Source organism: Stegodyphus dumicola, chromosome 6, assembly GCF_044657685.1.
Source record: "Stegodyphus dumicola isolate Sdum_Otavi_A_Nest chromosome 6, ASM4465768v1".
In the NCBI taxonomy this organism is placed as follows: Eukaryota; Metazoa; Arthropoda; class Arachnida; order Araneae; family Eresidae; genus Stegodyphus; species Stegodyphus dumicola.
Genome location: NC_140773.1, coordinates 190,748,902 through 190,765,974, shown reverse-complemented (window position 1 = coordinate 190,765,974; position 17,073 = coordinate 190,748,902). Strand labels below are relative to the sequence as shown.

At 28.2% G+C, this 17,073-nt stretch overlaps 1 protein-coding gene and 1 long non-coding RNA gene across 3 annotated transcripts in view; one reads left to right on the top strand and one right to left on the bottom strand.

Annotated features, from left to right (window-relative positions):
• Positions 1–17,073, bottom strand: part of LOC146996914 (uncharacterized) — a 136,545-nt gene that overhangs the window by 4,556 nt on the left and 114,916 nt on the right. Inside the window, exon 4 of one of the 2 annotated variants that reach the window (XR_015041784.1) lies at positions 15,468–16,799. The exons of the other annotated variant lie outside the window; for it this stretch is intronic. This is a non-coding gene — a long non-coding RNA (uncharacterized LOC146996914). Of the gene's footprint in view, positions 1–15,467; positions 16,800–17,073 lie in introns of those variants that run through there. 2 annotated transcript variants of the gene reach the window in all.
• The window catches only part of LOC118192971 (FH1/FH2 domain-containing protein 3-like), a 455,802-nt gene that overhangs the window by 423,195 nt on the left and 15,534 nt on the right, over positions 1–17,073 (top strand). The window contains exons 14-21 of the mRNA XM_085819281.1: positions 1,309–1,373; positions 1,760–1,918; positions 5,535–5,620; positions 6,392–6,586; positions 9,721–10,841; positions 12,890–13,048; positions 15,085–15,267; positions 15,356–15,475. Of these exons, the coding sequence (XP_085675407.1) occupies positions 1,309–1,373; positions 1,760–1,918; positions 5,535–5,620; positions 6,392–6,586; positions 9,721–10,841; positions 12,890–13,048; positions 15,085–15,267; positions 15,356–15,475 (2,088 nt within the window). The remainder of the gene's footprint in view (positions 1–1,308; positions 1,374–1,759; positions 1,919–5,534; positions 5,621–6,391; positions 6,587–9,720; positions 10,842–12,889; positions 13,049–15,084; positions 15,268–15,355; positions 15,476–17,073) is intronic.

Genomic DNA, 17,073 nt, shown 5'->3' with positions numbered 1-17,073 from the left:
GGCAGCAATTCTTAAAATTGGAAATTTTCTATTCCATTTGAGTGATTAATGTTGTTGTGGAAATTAATGCAAAAAAATGGAAATGTGATCTAAAAAGAGAATACTAGGATATGTATTTCCAATAATGGAAAAATTGAACTTTAATTTTGTGCTTTGTCACGCAGTTTTGTAACTAACATGATGTAAAAAATGGCAAGACTAGACTATAGATGTTTTTAATGCAGGAAAAATAATGCATTAAATAATATAATTCTATTTTAATCCAATTTAAATCATGAAGAGGCTAGTGTAAAGTTATTAATGATGGTCAGGTTTTCTTAACCCAAAACTGGAACATGAATTGTGCAATTTAGCTACTTTCCACATGGGTTAAATTTCTGTCTAAGATATTTATTGTAATTAAAGATATTTCAGATATTTGAACCTACATAAAAATAATAATTTGATCAAAACAATGAAATCTTTCATAGAATTTGATATTGTAGTTTAATTTGTAATATAGCATTTGTAATTTGTTGTAATGTTGTCTTAAATTACGAAAACTTAAAATAACTGAAGTTCTGCTTAAAAATGGCAGTTAATAAAATATGTATATGTAAATTTAAAATTTTAAATATTTCGTAGCTTATTTATATTAATTGCAAGGCTTTCAATTTTAAAGAGAATTTGGCTCATGTTTATGTTATGCATGAGACAAACCTAAAAATCTCATATAAAACCTCTTTTGTTTCATAAAAGTTTAAGTTACTTATAACTTCCAGTTATATTGTTGTGTAGCTATGTTTGTTTTAAACTCTGTTGTCATGAAAATAATGTAATTATTAAGATTAAATATTGAATATTTAAATTGCATATTAATTGCAAAATAGATGAGTTGTAAAATAATTACATAAAATTTGTAAACAATTGAAGAGCATTAAAAAGTATCCTACAGGGGACTTTCATGAAACAGTGTCTTATGATTAAATGATTTGCATATAAAAAATAAACAATTAGAGAAAGCAGCAATACATAGCCAATCTCTTGAAACTACCTAAATTAAAAGGATATTATAATAAATATGAGTATCTTTTGTAAATAAATTCAATAAACATATTGAAGTAATGATATCGTTATAAAAATGCAAATTAATTTATGAATCTTTATAAGTAAATAAATAACATAGTCTTTATAAATACAATAATAAAAAGTAATAAATGCAAATTTCATTAACATTAAAATCTTTAAATATGCAAAATTTCAGTCTTCTTCTTTTATATATATTTAATATTTTTTAGTTGTGGCTTTCAAACTTGATTTTACTTTTAGGCTGTTTTGAAACATGAAGATGGTGTGCCAGACACAAAGCCATTACCCCTAGATGCTAGGTTCAGGTAAACTTATCATTTTTAATTTCAAAGTTATATTGCTTATTCCTTTAAAGAAATTTTTCTTTTACATTTGAATAATTTCTGGTATAAAAGTAATAAAAATATACTATAGTAGTATTAAAATGAGTTTACAGTATTTAGTTGCTGAAGCATTGTTCTATACAATGGAAGAAATTAACTTAGTGGTACATTTTAATTTCATGCAATAAATAAAGTGCTTATACTACTTAATTTATTTAAAAAGGAACATAATGAATAATAATAATTTTAATTCCCATTTGGACTATGTTCACATTCATGTTATAAGTACCATTTGCTTAATGTAATTTTTAATAATTTTAAATAATATTCTCAGGTATATTAAAATGTTTTATTAATCCGATCTGTAGACAAGTTCCCCGCAGAAAGTCCCAATGTGATGAAAGTGATCGAAGGAAAAGTCGCAGACATTCTGTAGGAACAATTAACAGTACTACAAAACCAAATAAATTTCATAGCCGCTCATTAGAAAATACACCTGAAGAGTCTCCATTTACTTGGCAAGACAGGTATTCATTTATTTTTGTGCCACTTATGCCTGAAATTATTTTGCTGATGATAGCTTTTATTTTGATAACATTTAAAATTTTATTTTTATTTATCTACATTATCTGTAAAAATAATTTTATTAATTTTTTTGTTATTTTATTCCTGCCCGTAATTCAAGCAAAAGCTTTTAGTTTGCCTTGAGTGAAAATGATTTGATTTTTGTTTAACTACACACACATACAGATTTGATTGAAATGTATTGCCTGTTAAAAGTACCTACTTGTGAAATGAGGCTAGTTTTGTGAATATTTTATGCTTATTGAGTTAAATAAGGAAGTTGTGAAGCTTTTATGTGTAATAATTAAATGGGTACTTACATATTATCTTGTCGTCCATGAAAATTGGTGGAGATCTCACCAAAGTTGCACTAATCGTTCCCGCAGAACTCTGAGTGAACTGATGCTTCTTTAATTAGCAATCAGCATTTGACACATTTCATTTTTGCTCTCCATGCAAAGGTTTTCATGGATTTCTGTAGTTATTGTTGATTTGTTTGCCTGTACAATTTTAACAGAAGCTCTTTTTAAAATGCTATAAGTTTCCTATGCTGTTTTGTGGGCAGTATTTTATTGGTCATGTCGTGTCTGTTAATACACATATTTTTAATTGTAAAACACCACAACATTGAAAATATCCTTAGCTTGCTATTCTTTTAGAAACCAAGTCCAAAATGTGAGGGCTTCAGCTACATGTCCTTGAGAATTTTTGAGAATTAGGAGAACTTTAGAGCTCTTTTCTTATTCTAAGCAATGTCTGACCTCTTTAATAAATGAATTTTCAAATCAGACATTAAAGGCTGTGTTCAGACAGGGACATAAAGGGCATAAGTGGTTAAAGCCGAACTGTGTTGCCAAGGCAACCAGTCTGTGCTATGTCACATAATCTGGTTTAAGGCTCGTGGCACAAGATTCCAAGTTTTCAACTTTACGCCGAGTTTGGGATAAGCATCGACCAATCAGAGCGAAGCTAAAACAAAGCGGCTTTCTTTAGACGATTTTCCTTTCACATCGAAGGCGACATTTTTTTAAATATGGAGTACATCGTACCCAAATGAGTTGTAATCGTATTCGAACGAAATAATGAGTTGATCTCTTGAGAAATCTACGATGATGACATGCATTTTTTAAAGAGTTTTCACAATAAATTGAAAAATATGGATGAAACTCGTAAAGCAAAAGTTAAGGATCATGCAGGCTGTGTATGATCCTGTTGATGATTGATCCCATTCATTATTTTTCATTTCATTATAAAAATTCTTTGAAAAATTCATGCTTTCAAAAATTTTATTTTTTCTGTGTAAATTCTTATTATTACTTTCTTTCTGTTTATTATTTTTGTATAAATTATTACTATCATTTTCTCCCTGTTTAATTATTTTTGTATTTAAGAATAAATTTAATTGAAAAAGCTGGAAATATTGTATTGCTATTTGCTTCAAATGTTGATTTTCTTTCCAAACAAACTTCATGAATTAATTTTACTAAAACATCAAATCAATATCAAGAATCTGCTGGGATTTTTTTAGTAAAAATATTACTTTTAAAAAAAGAAAAAATTTTTTCACTTATTTAAGAATAGTCACAATAGTCAATTCAATGGTGTAAGCTTTGTATAAGTAATAAAAGGTTAATCTTTTGAGAAAATGCTCTTATGAAATCCAAGAAGGAAAAATGTAGTGAAATATCCTTAAAACAACAGCCTAGACAGTTTTGTCTCCTGTTGATGTTCTGTTCTGTTTTTTAATTACGTTCTCCATGAAAGGAATTTACTTTTAATGAAACTGAATAGCACACATAATTCATAACATAGGCTATAATTTAATGAATAGTATTTGTTATTATTATCCACTCTTTATTACTATCATTTGAATGGAATTTTGATCATTAAATTCATGCTATTTCTCTGGTAGAAATTCCTGGATAAGGTATGAATGTTTATAATTTTGTTGTGTTTGAAGACTTGGGTACCTAAAATTTGTCAATGTGAAATTACTTTGAGATATTGGTCGTAAATAGAAATGACAGCATATGTTGAAATTAAACTCTTTTTTGTGCTTTAATATGCATGTCTGCCAGTGAGTGAAGAATTGTCATAATCTATCAGCAAATGAAAAAATCATTAAAAGTAATTACTTCTGACAACAGAAGTGGATGAATGACATTTCACAGCAGAGCAGAGTTTAATTTGAATGAATCATATGATTTAAACATACCAGTTTGCAGAATTATCCACAAAAATTTGTGAAAGTTAGTGTTTACTATGTACTGTAGTCTCTCAAGTGTAAACTCCTTTTTTTTTTTTCAGAAAAAGCATATGAAATTCAAGGGTGCGACTTATATATGCAAATTATTAGAAATAGATGTATACAAACAGCTGGCAGCACAGTGAAATGTATTTAATGATTGAGTATAAAATACATTGTTGTGTGAACATTTGATAGTATTGTACTAGTTGTAGTTGCTGGTCATGGTGACTAGTTGTGGGATACTAGTACTAGTGATAATTGATACTGGTAGTACAGCCAACTACTGTAGTGATTGACAGTGATACTGAATAAGGAGTACTAAGCACAGAAACATGTTCCTTTTGATTGAAAATTAGAAAAAAAAATAATGTATGGTAAATACTGTTTTCTGCTTAACTGCTTTCACACCTGCAAAATGGAAAAATATTATATACAGGCTATCTGTCATTTATCTTCAAGATTTTTTTTAATTAGGCATATTTAGAATATTGTATTTCTCCTAAGAGAAATTATATATAAAAACTTGAAGAATGTTTTATATATATAAATATGCATGTGCATGTTTACAGTGCAATGTAAAAATATTTGATACTTCTTTTTACAGAAATATGTGCCAACTTTGTATTGGTCTTTCCAAAAAAATATCTCTAGAGCATTCTGTTCTTTTTCTTTTTTTTACCTTCTTCCGTTGCCTCTTGGCTTATAAGAAGGGCAGATAAGAGCATTCTGTTGAACCAGTAAAACATTGTGGTGAGCTGAAAAAGCCATGACACAAAATAACGAAAACAAGCAGAGTGAGCGCAGGAAATCAATCGAGCTAGAAAACTGCGCGCGAAAGGTGTAGACTCATCAACGCATGCACAAATTTAGCTTCTCCCATTGGCCACACCTTACACCCCGTCTTGCAGGTGTGAACGGAACTCCCGTATTTTATACCCTTATGACTATCTATGCTCTTTATCCTGCCGTCTGAACGCAGCTAAAGAGGACTTTCAAAAGACAGCAGACACTCTGCATTGTACCACATATAATTGAAATTCTTGTGTTGGATAAATTAAATAGAGACAGTTAAGATGATGTGTATACTCAAAATTGCATTCTGGAAATCTGCATTTGGCAAGTGTTTACTGTATTTTATTTTTAAAAGATTAATGAATTGAGCTTATGCAAAATTAAAGTAAGAATATAAAATATTTATGTGTCTATGAAAAGCATATACTTATTTTATGCCTGTATTTAAAAGAAAGTCTAAAAAATTTCTGTAATTTTTATCATGGAAAAATACCCAAAATACTGCTTTAACTTCCATTAATAGATTAATATTTTTATAGGAATCAAAATCATATTGGTGATACAGGAAAGAAAGCAAACAAGCAGCTTAATGGGCATGTTAATGGAAATGGCATTAATGAATCTTGTAAGTATTCTTTGTGTTTGTTACTTAACTATTCCTAATGCAGTTTTTATTTTAATTATAAATAATTTATAAAATTTATTTTCGTCAAAAAGTAATGTGTTTACAAAAATAAATTCATGAGTCAATATTTATATTAAGCAATGCATTAGTAAATTTGAATTTTCTTTGCCATTTTGCAGTTTTTATTAAGTAAATACATTTAGTAAGTTTTTAATGAAAAACTTTACCTTAATTTTGCTTTATATAATTTTCATCACAGAAATGAGTTGTAAATGCTAATTAAGATAAACTTTATCCAAATTTTAAATATAAATGTATTTGATAAAAGTCCATCTGATACTAAACAGGAATTACATTTTTCATCAAATGTACTCAAACCGAGTACTGTAAAAAATTGTAATTGTAAAATATTTTACTGCATTTGAAATAATGTTAGACTATTAGTAAAGGCTTTCTCACTCTGAGAATAAAGCAAATACAGTATTATGTATACTTTTAGATTAACCAATGTAATATGTTTTCAAAAATTTAACTTGTTTCTAATTAGTCAATAATGTATGGAAGAAACTTTTTGAATTAGTATATTTTGATGCCATTATAATTACATATTAAACACAGTAATGTATTTTTGATTTTTAAAAAGTATTAAACAAATTTAGAAAATTTTTGAAGAAGCTGAAATTTAGACAGAAATAAAAAAATAATGAAAAATTAATCATTAAATGAAGTTTTAATTTATAATATTTATCATTATTTTTAATATATAAACAGGCCATGATATCAATGGTATGACTCCAGCATTGAGGAAAAGACGAGAACGGGATGCTCGCAATAAATCCTTAATAAAGGAGCAAGAAGAAAATAGCAGGGGGGCAAATTACCAACGATCTGATAGTCTATCCTCATCTAGCAGTGTGTTTTCTGACAGCAATGAAACCTCTCCTCTAGTCACAGAAGATAAATCTTGTGAGTATTATAGGAATTATAAACAAAATATAAAGAGCAAATAATTTGGCTATTTTAGATTTCTCTTGCAAATTATGAATTTATCTTTTTGATTTCACAAACTATTTTATGAAAAAATTCAGCTGTGCTTTCAAGAAATTAAAGTGTTATACCATTTCATATCTTAAGAAAATCTACCTGTTTTTTTTTTTTTTTTAATTTTATTTTTATTTTAAATTTCTAGCTCTCTATTATTTTAACTACATTTGTAATGTGTAAAAATGGATATTAGATAACATTTGTTTTATATAAAACTTTCTAACAGTTTTATGGGAAGGAAGGATATATTTAATATGACATAAAGTATATTTAATGAATGAATTTGATGCAAATTATTACATTCTATGAGTATGAAAGTTTGACCTGGAAACAATATCATAATCTAACATTAGATATTTAAGTGAAATGTATCAGTGTTCTCAAGTAAAATTTTGAATAGTTTTAAAAATGTAAGGCATAACAAACAAACTATATACTGTTAATCAAAATTCTTTTATGAATGTTTATAATTTAGATGTGATCCTCAAAACTGTAGAACCTTAATAGTTACATGTATGTGATGGAGCAATGTGTATGCTGTATAGTTTATGTCAGTTGTACTGCCTATGGTTCTCAAAATAAATTTCTGATTCCCCTCTTTCTTAAAAGAATAAAACTTCTGAAAAATAACTGTGTCTTCTAAAAATAAAGAATAATCCAAAAAGGTGAAAAATTCTTCAAATCTTGAAGTAAACAAAAATCACCTGAAGGAATATCTTGTGAGACACAAATCTGTTCTCTTTGGAAATATTTATTAAATAAAGAAAAGCAATATTTTTGTGCATGCAACATTAGAAAAATGGAGGGGTATTTAAATGCATTACCAGATCCATGTCACATAATTTTTTATTTGAGGTAAAGAGGTAAGTGTCACCCTTACTTGTAATGCAAGATGTCTGACCATTTGATGACAGTAAATAAATGAATAAAATAATAATAACTAATAAATAAAAGGGAGAAGAAGAAACATATATCTGTACAATTTTATATTAATTAAAAAGAAATTATTTCAAATCATAATGCCATACAATAATATTATATTGTGAAAAATGGCTCACATAATTAATTACGATTTTGGGATAAAAGCGTTTGAAATTTCCTTTTTGTTAAATGACATATACCATTGAAATAATATAAATAGTAATGTAACTAATATTAAAAATGCTGCACTTTTTTCAACCATTTTTAATAACCTAAGTTTTCCTGCTTTCAGCAAAAACAAAAATCATCAGTACTTTTTTTTTTTTTCAAAATCTATTTGATCTCATCGTGTTTTCCAGAGAGAATGGCCATATTTGAAAGTTTTTTTGGACAAGTTATGATCTTATATAATTTTTTTTTTATTAATTTAAGTTTACTGAAGCTTCTTTCAGCACTAGCAACAGTAACTGGTAATGTTAAAGTAAGCTCAACAACAGTAACTGACAGTGTTAAAAATACCCTTAATGCTGCTTCCAGATTTAGATGCGATTAAACTAAACTATATTCATTAACTATTTTTGAAAGATGTAAACTTGTTAGTTGCTTCAGTATGTATAATTTCTGAAATAGTGTGATTTTTAAAACTAGATTTTTTTAATTGAAATTCTGTATCATTTTTATAGCATTCAGAAATTTAAGTGCTACACTATATGCTGTTGATTTTATATTACTTAAATCTCAATTAGAAATTGAAAATTGGGACATATCTGATTTAATATTTCACAGTTTCATTGCAAGACTAAACCAGCTAACATTTCTTTACTATGAAAAAACAAATGCTGAAAAATTCCTTTCTTCTTAATTAATTCTTGACAATTTGATTCATTAACACCTTATTATTGTTTCTGTTCTAGTTGTGTAGAAACATTTATCTTTAAATCTAAATTTTTACATTTATCAAGAATACTTCCAGAAATATTTTCTCTTACCTGCCGTAAAGAAAGACATAACCCCCACCCCCATTAAACTTGAGGTCTAATTTTTTATTGCAAGGCTTTACTTTGTTTCATGCAGTTGTCAAATTCCCTATAGATAATGTACTTAAAATTTTTTAATTGATATATTTTAGAATGCTATTATTTTCATCCTGCTGCAATGATTTATCATTTAATACCAAACTTTTTAATAACTAATGTAATTTGGTTGTTTGTAGATACTATACTTTAACAGCATTTGTTCTTAATGCCCATTGCATATTTGTGTTACATATTTTGAAAATATGAACAAGGTTATAAAATATAAGAACAATATATTTAATTTAATGGTGGCCAAGCAACAACACTGGCACATGTTTCTGTAAAAAACTTTTAGCACTGTTGTCTTAAAACAAAACAAAACAAACAAACAAACAAAAAAAAAAAATCCCATCCTTTAATACCAGCTGTTTCAATATAAGAAGTTTGCAAACATTTCAGCCACAGTGCTTATTAATGCTCAAAATCTATAACAGCTCTTAATTTAATTAATACTCTTATGTAGATCATAACACTGATGTAAACGGAACATCATTTTTGTCTTGAAAACATTTGGCTCTCTTAAAATTAAGGTTTTTAATGTCCAGTTGTAGTACTCTATTTTATACATCTTGGTGTGCTTCAAATTTGAAAATTAACAATTATAATTTTTTTTTTAATGGATTTCCAAATTTCTGTAGCTAGTTTTGGGCTTCTCTTAATTATTCACCTGAAACAAGTGCCTCATTTGCCTCATCCTTGTTTTGGTTTTGTGTACTACGCATACATAAATACATACATGTATCTACGTATGTTCTCAAGTTAAAAAACATGGCACATTCAATATAAATGTTTTGTTTAGTTTTTATGTCTCCTTTATTATGTAACAAAATAATGTAATTGGTTGTAATATGACTATTATATCCTGATAATGTAGCTTCTCTATTATTTTTTTTATCTTCCTCTGTCATGTCTTACTGCTTTTAAAATTGTTATATTATTTATAATTATAACCTTTGCTGTGAAATATTGTACATATTGCTTAAAATTTCCTTATTTATTATTACATTATAAGTCTAATGCTGATTAAATTCAATTTTTTTCTTACTCTTTTGCTTGCAGATCTTTCTATTGTTGAAAGACACCGCTCACGCTTTGAAAATCATGTTGATCATGAAAATCGTAAAAACAGTGAACTTTCAAAACCAAAAGATGATAAAGCATTGAATGAAGAAAGGAAAAAATTATGTGATTCAAGCCGCCCTAACTCATTACCATATGGATTAAGTAGTAACAATAAAAAGTCATGGATGCTATCAATGATGTATGGTAAGAGTCAGGATGAGGAGATCAAATCTCCTTCTGCAGAAACTATAAGTAATGGTGTAGAAATTGTAAATAATAATTATATTGTGTATAATAAAAGAGAAGACGAATCTTTAAACTCCAGTTTAAGTAGTGTAAAAAAGGACAATAGTTTCAAAGATATGCAGGAAAAATTTATTTATAGAAATGGTGATTCTTCTGTTCGTTCACCAACATCAGATAACATTCCTCGCATTGGAGATCCAAGTGGTATTATAAGTCGAGCTAAAGAAGGCCTTGCAGCTAGCAAAAGTATTCGACCAGATTCAAAACCTACATCTCCACTGTCACCAAGTTCATCATTCATTCAAGAAATAAAAAAGCCAGAAACTGATTTACAGTGGGAACAACTTATTAAATCTGTTAAGCGTCCACTGATTATCAATGATCTGGATTTCACTGATCTCAGATCTGATGAAGATGTGGACTTCCTGGAAAGTCTTGGCCCAGAGATAAGTTCAGAAATGAATGGTGGGCCACCACCTCCACCTTTGCCTCCAGGATTGGGACCACCTCCACCCCCTCCACCACTGCCTTTGGGAGGTGGTCCAGTGCCTCCTCCTCCACCACCACAAACAGCTCCACCAAATAAATGTGGTTCAAGGCTGAATGGGATTGAAACGCCTTCAGTGCCTCCCACGTGGTTAAAAAGGAATCAACATCATTTACAAGAAGCACAAGTCAAAGACCTGTCAAAAAGTAATCAAAAAACAAAAAAGACTGTGAAATTATTTTGGCGTGAAGTCAAAGAAGATAAATCCTTACTAAAGAAAATTGGACGAAAGAAAACAATATGGGATGAACTGAAACCAGTACCTGTTGACACACAAAAGCTAGAACACTTATTTGAAAATCGAGCAAAAGATATAATGAATAAGGTAAAGGTTTCTCATTGTATAACTTTGTAATTTTACAATTCACCATATTTTATGCATGATTTTTGATCTGATTCACTTTTCCATTCAGTCATTTATTGATAAGTTTTGGAAAGTTGAATAAGTTTAATAAGTTATATTCTATTGCACATCCAACTTTTATTGCAAAAGTGTTTGCTAACATTTTGCTTCCTAAATTAGTTTTGCATTTAGAGGTTTTAATAATTTATTTATGTATATGCACATGTATAGATTTATAAATGATTTTTATATGAATGTATGAAAGATAATTGTTTACTTCCATTCATGTTCTTTTATTTATTTTAACTCATGTTTTATAATTGAAAGGGGAATGAAGTGTGTTTGATATTGGTAAAATAAATATTTTCTGTTTCCCGCAATTTCTTCATAATTTAATTAAAAATAAAGATATATAAATTCATATGGAAATTGATTTTGTAAATAACAGCATTTCTTTAAAGATAAATTTGCTTAGCATTTACTTTAATTTATAATTAATTTATCCAAACATTTATTTTTGTCCTAAACAACTAAAGTAATTAAAGATATCTGGGTTAGTTCATTACCTATTAGTGATTATGCGACTTTAGTCCTATAACCTTACTAGACAGGCAACAAGTTATCAGCAGCAATATATCATGACAAGACTTAAAAAGGTTTTAAATAACCTTTTGTTGAACTGAATTTTTAACAAAACAGCGCATGCTACAGATGACCACTGCTTGTGGCAATGCAAACTAAATAAGAACAGTTAAATCAATTTAAATGTTGCTCAGGAGGCTAAGACTGCACATCAAAACATATATATTTATTTTTAAAGCCATCTTAAAAAATATGAAGGAATATTTTGTTATTATGTGCCTTTCAGAGCTACACTGAATTTTGTTATGTTATTTTAAAGTATTTGGATATTTATGTAAGCTTGCCTATAAATATAATTTAATTGTATATGCATGTGTAGTAATGTTCTGCTTCTTTTCTTTGGCTTTGCTTTCTCTGGCTGATTCTCGATTCATCAACTTTGACATATAGGAGGTAAGCCATCTGCTTTATGAAATTGCATATTTTTCTAAGTAATCTTCATTTATGAAACTTTTTGGTGTCTCAGAAAAATCATTATTAAAGAGTTTTAGATTTATATATTTTACTGATTTCTTTCTGCATTCTCATGTGTGTGGAATGTGGATTTTTTTATGTGGTCAAAATTTATTTTTTGGTGCTATTGAGCAGAAACTAAGTTTAAATTAATTTAAGTGCATATAGTTTTGTAAATGTTCAGTCTAAAAAATATTTATTTTTGGGCTTTTGAGCAGAAATTTTGCTAAAAAGATTTCAAGCTTCATATTGTTTAACCTAAAAAATACAAATAATCTTGATATTTTATTTTGCTGAATGTTATATTTGTAGTTACTGCTTTATATATTTTAAGTAAAAGTTTTTAATATGAAAAGATTTAAGTAAGTAGCAATAATATAATCTTACAAATGATATGAATATAGTTACAAAAAAAAAAAAAAAAAAAAAAAAAAAAGAAAGAAAAAGAAAAAGGAACAGGGAAACTGATATTTGAATTTAGAGCCAATAATAACTTATGGTTTAAGTGTTTGCTTTTGTGGCATTTATACATTAATATGAACTTCCTTTATAAATCTTACACTACTACCTTTTTAAGTAATGTTTATTTATTGCAATAATATTTAACTTAGAATGATTATTTTATTAAAATGCATTTATTATGCTGAATAAACAGGTCATAAACTTTGTTTTTGACCTGTTTTTGTCCACTATCACAAAACTTAATAAATGAATATAAATCTGAATTTTATTTATATTTTATATAAAGGAATTTTAAATTAAAATTGTTTTTTATTTTGAATGATGGATTTATGAATTAGAATGTTCTTTGTTATTGCCTTGGAACATGAATATCTTAATTTAATACTAAAATCATTTCAAACGTCTTCTTTAGTAATTCTCGCATGAATTAAAAATTCATTGATATTTATATTGTATTCCTTTGCAAATTACAGAAATCTCAAGACTGTGTTAAGAAAAGCGAAATTATAGTATTGGACACTAAAAGATCAAATGCAATAAACATTGGTATGACAAAACTGCCACCTCCAAGAACAATAAAAACAGCCATTCTTAAGATGGATAGCACCATAATGAACAGAGAAGGCATAGAGGTAATTTTGTGTTTGTTTATTATTTTACTATCTGAGTATCATATTTATGTGCTTGAATAAAGGGATCATGGTTTTAGAACAGATTAAGTAGAAAAAGATTTCTTGAGCAGGGACGCACCTTCTGTGTGTGTCTGTCTATAAAGTTGCACTACACTACCCTTTTCAAGATGTGTTTGTACGTCTTAATCCGAAGGAATACATATAAGAGCATGGCACTGATATTTACAGCAGTTACTAAGACCACCATACCATAACACTATAAAGTATTTCAAAAGTATTCAAAAGTAGAAGAGAACTAATGTGTTTGAAAAGATGAATATCTGCAGAAAAACCATGGTAAGATCTTAACAAATCTTATAATTTTCCAAAATTTCTGTAACCAATCAGTAGGTATTAATAAAAGTTAGGAAAAGGAATTATAAACATACTTTACAAACAGTACAAAAAAATATGGCATAATGCAGGCCAGTATGCTCTAAATATCATTATACCACTGTTAATAGTAGCAATTAGTCATAAACTTAAATAGCTAGCTGTAACGAGTTGAACATTGAAGCGTAATATTGTAATTTATTCTAAGATCTGAGGTTTTGAGTAATTATATAATGTGTAATAGCATATTAAATATGAAAATATTTATCATTAATGTAAAGAATATCTGTGAATATCTCTTTGGTTTGGCTTCTTGTGCAGGCTGACCAGTAGGTACAGTAGTACAACAAAGCAATACCTGTAAAATCACTGAGGAAGTTCTAGTGCTCCATCCACTTTTCTCTCTCCCTAACCCTGCTGCCCTACGTCTGTTATAATGGAATCTATTGAGACTGGAAAATGTTGACCTTCGTTCCATTGCAGTATTTTTAATTTTTGGTCCAAATCGCATTAGCCCAGAAAGGCTATTTCGTATTGGCATTTTGCATTGATTCACTTTTCAAACTATTGTCACCAAATATTACAGCCTGTATTATATTTAAATAAATTAAATAATGAAGAATCTGCATAAATATGTGTATGTTTCTCGCATTGTGACAGTGGTACCTAGAGCCATTAGATTTTGAATAACATAATCCTCCACCAAATATGGGCATCTGAAAGCCCTAATTTGGAATTTGTTTTATTATCTGTTTCATATTTTGTGAGATATTAAAGAATTTTTAATTAACAAACTCAACGATTTCAAAGGGAGGAATGGCAACTCTGTACAGAGGGAAAAAAAATTCCTTTTTTAATCTCCAGCGTGCCAGACTGTGTATCAGAAATTCTAAAGATATGCTCATTTTAAAATTATTTTGCAATATTGCTGTTGAATTGAATTTTGTGGTAAGTGCAAAACACATGATATTTAATAAATAAAGGTGATATACAAAATGTTCTTTGAGCATAATGTAAAATATAAAAAGCTTCTCTTTTTTTATTTTTTTAATATATTTTGTTTCAAAATAAAAGCAAAAATCATGGGTTGGGTAATGTAAATAAACAGAGATGGCTGTTCCGTTATCATCCCAAGAGAGCACTTAAGAAACTGAGGTGCCCATCACAAAAGGGTTAAGTAGCAAGGAAGCAAATGTTAACTACTTTGTCTGAAGCTTGCTGAGCTTATCTCAAATGATTAGTCTTTAACAGCTCAGAAAAAATTAATTAAGACATAATGGGGGCTTTGGTAACTAATTAGAATAGGAGGTTGTATATTTGCAGAGTAGCTGAGGGTCACAAAAGTTTGGGAAACATTTGTAATAGTAAATAACTGTTTTCAATTAAATTCTTAATTAATAATTAAAAAGGAATACTATTTAATGGATCTGTAATAAATAATTGCACCTGTTTATGATTAGAAGGAAGCATGCTCTAATCTTTCAGATAAGAAGAAAAAGTGCTTTTTGTGACATCACTTCAGAACTATTCAAAATTATGAAATATTTTTATCTATCCTGTGCTTATTATTCATCATAATAATTAATTTATATTTTTAATACCGTTACGTAAAATCTGCCTCTGTAGAGTTTAATAATTACTAAAGACAGTGATGTTTATTTTAGAAAATACTTACTATGCTGCCAACAGAAGATGAGAAGTCAAGAATAGCTGAAGCACAGATGAACACTCCTGATGTTCCATTGGGTACTGCTGAACAATTTCTCTTGACTTTATCATCTATCAGTGAACTAGAAGCTAGGCTTCGATTGTGGGCATTTCGTTTAGATTATGAAACAATGGAAAGGGTCAGTAATCAGATAGTAATAGATCAGATTTAAAATTTCCTTATTTGCTTTTAATCAGAATGTGCATTTGAAAATATGTTTTTAATAGGAAGTTGCTGAACCATTAATGGATCTGAAGCAGGCTATGAAAGAAATAGAAAGCAGTGAAACTTTCAGGGTGATTTTATCTACTTTAAGATCTGTTGGGAACTTCCTAAATGGAGTTGAGGTAACTTTACATTTTTACAGGTTTAAAGTAAGAATTTTTATTGAATCAGCTGTAAAAATTAATGTATTTTAATTTGGTGTTGCTGGGAACTTCTTGGATGAAGTTGAGGTAACTTTGCATTTGTACAGATTTAAAGCGTGAGTTTTTATTAAATCAGATGTAAAGTAAATGCGAGTTTTTATTAAATCAGATGTAAAGTAAATGCAATTTGATTTGGTTTTAAAAATATTGATTTATTTAGGAACATTTGAACAGTTTTAATAGGTATGTTAATGTGATATTAATTAAAGAAATTTGATGAAACCTACTAGGAAAAAACAGACATAATAAATGCTGAAGGTGATGCACAACTTTAATAAATAGCTAACTTTCTAAAACTTTGCTAAATATACATATATATCACACTCTTCTTTTAACATCTTACACTCCTTCACTATATAGGGAATGTTTTTAATGTTGAAGTTCAGGCCAAAAGAAGTTTTAATTTAGTTGTGGGTTAATTACATTTGTGTTTGAAAATATTGCTGTAATTTCTTTTAAATCTAATGTATAACTGTAAATTCAAATCACTAATGCTCAGTTTTCAATGTATTTATTTTAAATAAGTTGTTAAAAAAGGTGGCATTAAAATTATTTATATAAAAGTATATTTATCTGCTTTAATTATAAATCACAATAATAAAATAAATAAGCTGTACATGGCATCAGAATAACTTTTCACATGGTCAGAATTTTCTTGTTCAATAATTATTAAGCTAATTTTATTTTGTAAATGTTACAAATTTATTTTAATTTGAAATTCATGCAAACATTTTATAATTATATAAATATCAAACTTGAGTTCATTAATATTTATATGATAACTCTTTGAAAACTGCATGAATCTTAAGATTATGCCAATTTGGCAAAATATCTTCAGAATATAATTGGAAATAATAGTATTAAAGTACTTATGTATTATTCCGTCAACTGTGAAACTATAGCTAATCAGCACTGATTTATTGCCAATTATGGATAAGTGTGATGTAAGAACATATTTATAACATGTGATATCGCTTGATGCAGCTCTGACTGATTAAGCCACATTTTGTTTTTATGAACAAAGATATAAATTAACTGTTATTACTGAACTTTTTCCTTGCATTTTTTTTGGGGGGAGGGAGGAATTCAAATTTAGGACTTCCCTTTTACAGAACAACAAGCAGGTTATCTTCAAAATTATGGAATCCTACCATCAAAAGTTGGATATGGCTGGCAAAACAGTAATAGATTGAAACAGTTGCCTGTGGGAAGTTTGTAGTCATAGCATTCTAAACACAGCTTCCTGCAAAATAAAAGGGTAAAATCGATGTAGAAATCGGCAAAAGCTTTTTTACAAACTGCAGAAACAAAGTGGGTAGAATATTGATTGTTCTTTAAATAAAGAGGCATGAATTCCTTCAGAATTCTGCAGGAAGGATTGCTGCAACCTTCACGGTCAATGGTATAATACCATATTAAATTTATAGATAATTAAATATATATACATACAGGCATATATTACATATAATATTCATTGCAGTTATACATAAAGATGCTAAATATGTATTTATATTTTT